General features: G+C 52.1%; 2 protein-coding genes across 2 annotated transcripts in view; both read right to left on the bottom strand.

Moving 5' to 3' along the window:
* Positions 1–3637: 3637 nt before the first annotated feature.
* LOC140106918 (uncharacterized) lies at positions 3638–5662 on the bottom strand. The gene has a single exon (XM_072131556.1). The coding sequence runs from the start codon at positions 5660–5662 to the stop codon at positions 3638–3640; it is 2025 nt and encodes a 674-aa protein (XP_071987657.1).
* Positions 5663–5813: 151 nt separating this feature from the next.
* RAB11FIP4 (RAB11 family interacting protein 4) overlaps positions 5814–8577 on the bottom strand; it is a 149618-nt gene continuing 146854 nt past the window's right edge. The window contains 3 exon segments of the mRNA XM_072131553.1: positions 5814–5921; positions 5923–5931; positions 7798–7941. Of these exon segments, the coding sequence (XP_071987654.1) occupies positions 5814–5921; positions 5923–5931; positions 7798–7941 (261 nt within the window).

Genomic DNA, 8577 nt, shown 5'->3' with positions numbered 1-8577 from the left:
TGATCATGTGATTTCTTCTGATGCACCTGGTTGGTCAGTGAGTGATGATCATGTGATTACTTCTGATGCACCTGATTGGTCAGTGAGTGATGATCATGTGATTTCTTCTGATGCACCTGATTGGTCAGTGAGTGATGATCATGTGATTTCTTCTGATGCACCTGGTTGGTCAGTGAGTGATGATCATGTGATTTCTTCTGATGCACCTGGTTGGTCAGTGGGTGATGATCATGTGATTTCTTCTGATGCACCTGATTGGTCAGTGAGTGATGATCATGTGATTTCTTCTGATGCACCTGGTTGGTCAGTGAGTGATGATCATGTGATTTCTTCTGATGCACCTGGTTGGTCAGTGAGTGATGATCATGTGATTTCTTCTGATGCACCTGATTGGTCAATGAGTGATGATCATGTGATTTCTTCTGATGCACCTGATTGGTCAGTGAGTGATGATCATGTGATTTCTTCTGATGCACCTGGTTGGTCAGTGAGTGATGATCATGTGATTTCTTCTGATGCACCTGGTTGGTCCGTGAGTGATGATCATGTGATTTCTTCTGATGCACCTGATTGGTCAGTGAGTGATGATCATGTGATTTCTTCTGATGCACCTGATTGGTCAGTGAGTGGTGATCATGTGATTTCTTCTGATGCACCTGGTTGGTCTGTGAGTGATGGTCATGTGATTTCTTCTGATGCACCTTATTGGTCAGTGAGTGATGATCATGTGATTTCTTCTGATGCACCTGATTGGTCAGTGAGTGATGATCATGGGATTTCTTCTGATGCACCTGGTTGGTCAGTGAGTGATGATCATGTGATTTTTTTATGATGCACCTGGTTGGTTGGTCAGTGAGTGATGATCATGTGATTTCTTCTGATGCACCTGATTGGTCAGTGAGTGATGATCATGTGATTTTTTTATGATGCACCTGGTTGGTCAGTGAGTGATGATCATGTGATTTCTTCTGATGCACCTGATTGGTCAGTGAGTGATGATCATGTGATTTCTTATGATGCACCTGATTGGTCAGTGAGTGATGATCATGTGATTTCTTATGATGCACCTGATTGGTCTGTGAGTGATGATCATGTGATTTCTTCTGATGCACCTGATTGGTCAGTGAGTGATGATCATGTGATTTCTTCTGATGCACCTGATTGGTCAGTGAGTGGTGATCATGTGATTTCTTCTGATGCACCTGATTGGTCAGTGAGTGATGGTCATGTGATTTCTTCTGATGCACCTGGTTGGTCAGTGAGTGATGATCATGTGATTTCTTATGATGCACCTGATTGGTCAGTGAGTGATGATCATGTGATTTCTTCTGATGCACCTGATTGGTCAGTGAGTGATGGTCATGTGATTTCTTCTGATGCACCTGGTTGGTCAGTGAGTGATGATCATGTGATTTTTTTATGATGCACCTGGTTGGTCAGTGAGTGATGATCATGTGATTTCTTCTGATGCACCTGATTGGTCAGTGAGTGATGATCATGTGATTTCTTCTGATGCACCTGATTGGTCAGTGAGTGATGATCATGTGATTTCTTATGATGCACCTGGTTGGTCAGTGAGTGATGATCATGTGATTTCTTCTGATGCACCTGGTTGGTCAGTGAGTGATGATCATGTGATTACTTCTGATGCACCTGATTGGTCAGTGAGTGATGATCATGTGATTTCTTCTGATGCACCTGATTGGTCAGTGAGTGATGATCATGTGATTTCTTCTGATGCACCTGGTTGGTCAGTGAGTGATGATCATGTGATTTCTTCTGATGCACCTGGTTGGTCAGTGGGTGATGATCATGTGATTTCTTCTGATGCACCTGATTGGTCAGTGAGTGATGATCATGTGATTTCTTCTGATGCACCTGGTTGGTCAGTGAGTGATGATCATGTGATTTCTTCTGATGCACCTGGTTGGTCAGTGAGTGATGATCATGTGATTTCTTCTGATGCACCTGATTGGTCAATGAGTGATGATCATGTGATTTCTTCTGATGCACCTGATTGGTCAGTGAGTGATGATCATGTGATTTCTTCTGATGCACCTGGTTGGTCAGTGAGTGATGATCATGTGATTTCTTCTGATGCACCTGGTTGGTCCGTGAGTGATGATCATGTGATTTCTTCTGATGCACCTGATTGGTCAGTGAGTGATGATCATGTGATTTCTTCTGATGCACCTGATTGGTCAGTGAGTGGTGATCATGTGATTTCTTCTGATGCACCTGGTTGGTCTGTGAGTGATGGTCATGTGATTTCTTCTGATGCACCTTATTGGTCAGTGAGTGATGATCATGTGATTTCTTCTGATGCACCTGATTGGTCAGTGAGTGATGATCATGGGATTTCTTCTGATGCACCTGGTTGGTCAGTGAGTGATGATCATGTGATTTTTTTATGATGCACCTGGTTGGTTGGTCAGTGAGTGATGATCATGTGATTTCTTCTGATGCACCTGATTGGTCAGTGAGTGATGATCATGTGATTTTTTTATGATGCACCTGGTTGGTCAGTGAGTGATGATCATGTGATTTCTTCTGATGCACCTGATTGGTCAGTGAGTGATGATCATGTGATTTCTTATGATGCACCTGATTGGTCAGTGAGTGATGATCATGTGATTTCTTATGATGCACCTGATTGGTCTGTGAGTGATGATCATGTGATTTCTTCTGATGCACCTGATTTGTCAGTGAGTGATGATCATGTGATTTCTTCTGATGCACCTGATTGGTCAGTGAGTGGTGATCATGTGATTTCTTCTGATGCACCTGATTGGTCAGTGAGTGATGGTCATGTGATTTCTTCTGATGCACCTGGTTGGTCAGTGAGTGATGATCATGTGATTTCTTATGATGCACCTGATTGGTCAGTGAGTGATGATCATGTGATTTCTTCTGATGCACCTGATTGGTCAGTGAGTGATGGTCATGTGATTTCTTCTGATGCACCTGGTTGGTCAGTGAGTGATGATCATGTGATTTTTTTATGATGCACCTGGTTGGTCAGTGAGTGATGATCATGTGATTTCTTCTGATGCACCTGATTGGTCAGTGAGTGATGATCATGTGATTTCTTCTGATGCACCTGATTGGTCAGTGAGTGATGATCATGTGATTTCTTATGATGCACCTGGTTGGTCAGTGAGTGATGATCATGTGATTTCTTCTGATGCACCTGGTTGGTCAGTGAGTGATGATCATGTGATTTTTTTTATGATGCACCTGGTTGGTCAGTGAGTGATGATCATGTGATTTTTTTATGATGCACCTGGTTGGTCAGTGAATGATGATCATGTGATTTCTTCTGATGCACCTGGTTGGTCAGTGAGTGATGATCATGTGATTTCTTCTGATGCACCTGGTTGGTCAGTGAGTGATGGTCATGTGATTTATTTACGGTTTTGGTGGTGATCAAATTTTTTCAGAAATTTCTTTTGATCATGAATTAAAAAAATAAATAAGTGACGTCCAAATCCGAACAGCGAAAATTATACAAAGCGATAAGAAACCCCCGACATGTGACAATATGGGGGCTCCTCACATGTGACATCACACGGGGTAACAAGTCTCTGTGTATTTACACCTATGTACAGGTGGGAGGGGCCACGGGGTAACACCGGCTTTACATTCGAATGGTGAGAGCGCCTCTAGTGGCCACTGTGTGCAGTGCAACAAGTGGGAGACACGTGGTGGGGGTAGGTAACCCTCCCACCAGGGAGACCTCCGGGGAGGGCGGGGTGGGAGGGATAGCGGAGAGACCCCCGGGGAGGTCGGGTGTGAGGGATAGCGGAGATATCCCCGGGGAGGGTGGGGTGGTAGGGATAGCGGAGAGATCCCCGGGGAGGGCGGGGTGGGAGGGATAGCGGAGAGATCCCCGGGGAGGGCGGGGTGGGAGGGATAGCGGTGAGACCCCCGGGGAGGGCGGGGTGGGAGGGATAGCGGTGAGACCCCCAGGGAGGGTGGGGTGGGAGGGATAGCGGAGAGATCCCCGGGGAGGGCGGGGTGGAAGAGACAGCGGTGAGACCTCTGGGGAGAGCGGGGTGGGAGGGATAGCGGAGAGATCCCCGGGGAGGGTGGGGTGGTAGGGATAGCGGAGAGATCCCCGGGAGGGCGGGGTGGGAGGTACAACGGCGAGACCTCTGGGGAGAGCGGGGTGGGAGGGATAGCGGAGAGATCCCCGGGGAGGGCGGGGTGGAAGAGACAGCGGTGAGACCTCTGGGGAGAGCGGGGTGGGAGGGATAGCGGAGGAGATCCCCGGGGAGGGCGGGTGGAAGAGACAGCGGTGAGACCTCTGGGGAGAGCGGGGTGGTAGGGATAGCGGAGAGATCCCCGGGGAGGGCGGGGTGGGAGGGATAGCGGAAGAGATCCCCGGGGGAGGGCGGGGTGGGAGGTACAACGGCGAGACCTCTGGGGAGAGCGGGGTGGGAGGGATAGCGGAGAGATCCCCGGGGAGGGCGGGGTGGAAGAGACAGCGGTGAGACCTCTGGGGAGAGCGGGGTGGGAGGGATAGCGGAGAGATCCCCGGGGAGGGTGGGGTGGTAGGGATAGCGGAGAGATCCCCGGGGAGGGCGGGGTGGGAGGTACAACGGCGAGACCTCTGGGGAGAGCGGGGTGGGAGGGATAGCGGAGAGATCCCGGGGAGGGCGGGGTGGGAGGTACAACGGCGAGACCTCTGGGGAGAGCGGGGTGGGAGGGATAGCGGAGAGATCCCCCGGGGAGGGTGGGGTGGTAGGGATAGCGGAGAGATCCCCGGGGAGGGCGGGGTGGGAGGGATAGCGGAGAGATCCCCGGGGAGGGCGGGGTGGGGAGGTACAACGGCGAGACCTCTGGGGAGAGCGGGTGGGAGGGATAGCGGAGAGATCCCCGGGGGGGCGGGTTGGGAGGGATAGCGGAGAGACCCCCGGGGAGGGTGGGGTGGGAGTAATAGCGTTGAGACCCCCGGGGAGGGCGGGGTGGGATGGACAGCGGTGAGACCCCGGGGAGGGCGGGGTGGGAGGTACAACGGTGAGACCTCTGGGGAGAGCGGGTGGGATAGCGGAGAGATCCCCGGGGAGAGCGGGGTGGGAGGGACAGCGGCGAGACCCCCGGGGAGGGCGGGGTGGGATGGACAGCGGTGAGACCCCCCCCCCCCCCGGGATAGCAGAGAGACACCCCCCCCTCCTGGGTGGGATAGAGTTGGGATCCCTGGGGGGCAGGGTGGGGCGGATACAGTAGAGACCCCCCTGGGGGCAGGGTGGGGTGGGAGGGATAGCGGAGTCCTCCCCTGGGGGGCAGGGTGGGGCGGATACAGTGCAGACCCCCCCTGGGGGCAGGGTGGGGCGCGTGGGATAGCGGAGTCCTCCCCTGGGGGGCAGGGTGGGGCGGATACAGTGCAGATTCCCCCTGGGGGCAGGGTGGGGCGGCAGGGATAGCGGAGTCCTCCCCTGGGGGGCAGGGTGGGGCGGATACAGTGCAGCTTCCCCCTGGGGGCAGGGTGGGGCGGATACAGTGCAGATTCCCCCTGGGGGCAGGGTGGGGCGGCAGGGATAGCGGAGTCCTCCCCTTGGGGGCAGGGTGGGGCGGATACAGTGCAGATTCCCCTGGGGGCAGGGTGGGGCGGATACAGTGCAGCTTCCCCCTGGGGGCAGGGTGGGGGCGGATGGTCCATTTTCCATCATTTATGCAGGAGAATCCTCCAGGACATTTGTGGACATCAGGACATGCAGAGGCCCCATGTGTGCAGGCTAGTGTTTCTCTGGTGTCAGCCACGTTGCAGCGCTGGGTTTCCAGTGTGATTCAGTTGTGCGGACCCCCACGGGTCACTGCTTGATCTCCAGGATGGACGGGTTGTGGTCCAGGATGGCCAGGATGATCTTATCCATGTACTGGCGCAGGCGCAGGTTTATCTCCTCCTGTTCCTTTAAGGCATTCCATCAGCTGCGAGGGGCGAGACACAAGAATCCCAAAATAAATCTCCACTACAACCACCATCATCTCTACCACCACTACTACATCTACTACCACCACCATCAATACTAATACTACTACCACCACCATCACTACCAGTATTACAACCACCACCATCACTACCAGTGCTACTACCACCACCATCACTACTAGTACTACTACCACCACCATCACTACCAGTGCTACTACCACCACCATCACTACCAGTATTACAACCACCACCATCACTACCAGTGCTACAACCACCACCATCACTACCAGTGCTACTACCACCATCACCATCACTACAGTGCTACTACCACCATCACCATCACTACCATTGCTACTACCACCACCATCACTACTAGTACTACTACCCACCACCATCACTACCAGATTACAACCACCACCATCACTACCAGTGCTACAACCACCACCATCACTACCAGTGCTACTACCACCATCACCATCACTACCAGTGCTACTACCAACCATCACCATCACTACCAGTACTACTACCACCACCATCACTACCAGTACTACTACCACCACCATCACTACCAGTACTACTACCACCACCATCACTACCAGTATTACAACCACCACCATCACTACTAGTACTACTACCACCACCATCACTACTAGTACTACTACCACCACCATCACTACCAGTGCTACTACCACCACCATCACTACCAGTATTACAACCACCACCGTCACAACCAGTATTACAACCACCACCGTCACATACCAGTGCTACTACCACCATCACCATCACTACCAGTGCTACTACTACCACCATCACTACCAGTACTACTACCACCATCACCATCACTACCAGTGCTACTACCACCACCATCACTACTAGTACTACTACCACCACCATCACTACCAGTATTTACAACCACCACCATCACTACCAGTGCTACTACCACCACCATCACTACCAGTGCTACTACCACCATCACCATCACTACCAGTGCTACTACCACCATCACCATCACTACCAGTACTACTACCACCACCATCACTACCAGTACTACTACCACCACCATCCTACCAGTACTACTACCACCACCATCACTACCAGTATTACAACCACCACCATCACTACTAGTACTACTACCACCACCATCACTACTAGTACTACTACCACCACCATCACTACCAGTGCTACTACCACCACCATCACTACCAGTATTACAACCACCACCGTCACAACCAGTATACAACCACCACCGTCACAACCAGTGCTACTACCACCATCACCATCACTACCAAGTGCTACTACTACCACCATCACTACCAGTACTACTACCACCATCACCACTAGCACTACTACCACCATCACTACTAGCACTACTACCACCATCACTACTAGCACTACTACCACCATCACCACTAGCACTACTACCACCATCACCACTAGCACTACTACCACCATCACTACTAGCACTACTACCACCATCACCACTAGCACTACTACCACCATCACCACCAGCACTACTACCACCATCACCACCAGCACTACTACCACCATCACTACCAGTACTACTACCACCATCACCAGTAGCACTACTAGCACTACTACCACCATCACCACTAGCACTACTACCACCATCACCACTAGCACTACTACCACCATCACTACTAGCACTACTACCACATCACCACTAGCATTACTACTACTAGCACTACTACTACCACCATCACTACTAGCATTACTACTACTAGCACTACCACCACCATCACCACTAGCACTACCATCACCACTAGCACTACTACCACCATCACCACTAGCACTACTAGTATACATTAGTATGGTACACTGTGACGGCCCTGCAGTTGTGTGCTGACCTCGTCCTTGGAGGCGCTGTCGATCTCTGAGGCCAGGGACTGTGCCTTGGTTTGGGTGGAGAAGAGGCTCTTGGCTTCGTAGAGGCTGAGGCTCAGGATCTGACCACTCAGGTCATCATTCTGGTCCCGCAGCTTCTGGTTATCCTGAGGGAAAGGAAACAGAGATAATGAACACGGTATGGGGAGGGGGGAGAGGAGAGAAGTACAGAGGGAGAGATGAGAAAGTACAGGAGGGAGGGGGAGAGGAAAGAAGTACAGAGGGAGGGGGAGAGGAAAGAAGTACAGGGAGGGGAGAGGAGAGAAGTACAGAGGGGAGAGGAGAGAAGTACAGAGGGTAGGGGGGTGAGGAGAGAAGTACAGAGGGAGGGGGAGAGGAGAGAAGTACAGAGGGTAGGGGGGAGAGGAGAGAAGTACAGAGGGAGGGGGTGAGGAGAGAAGTACAGAGGGGAGGGGGAGAGGAGAGAAGTACAGAGGGCAGGGGGGAGAGGAGAGAAGTACAGAGGGGAAGGGGAGAGGAGAGAAGTACAGAGGGCAAGGGGGGAGAGGAGAGAAGTACAGAGGGAGGGGAGAGTGAGAAGTACAGAGGGAGGGGGAGAGGAGAGAAGTTACAGAGGGCAGGGGGGAGAGGAGAGAAGTACAGAGGGATGGGGGAGAGGAGAGAAGTACAGAGGGGAGGGGGGAGAGGAGAGAAGTACAGAGGGAGGGGGAGAGGAGAGAAGTACAGAGGGGAGGGGGAGGGAGAGAAGTACAGAGGGCAGGGGGGAGAGGAGAGAAGTACAG

This window comes from Engystomops pustulosus, unplaced genomic scaffold (genome assembly GCF_040894005.1).
Source record: "Engystomops pustulosus unplaced genomic scaffold, aEngPut4.maternal MAT_SCAFFOLD_89, whole genome shotgun sequence".
In the NCBI taxonomy this organism is placed as follows: domain Eukaryota; kingdom Metazoa; phylum Chordata; class Amphibia; order Anura; family Leptodactylidae; genus Engystomops; species Engystomops pustulosus.
Note: the sequence above shows the minus strand (reverse complement) of the source record. Positions and strands in the feature narration are given on the sequence as shown.

Bases quoted from the DNA above. Each gene is read 5' to 3' on its own strand.
- LOC140106918 (XM_072131556.1), bottom strand. From the start codon at position 5,662: ATGGACCATCCGCCCCCACCCTGCCCCCAGGGGGAAGCTGCACTGTAT.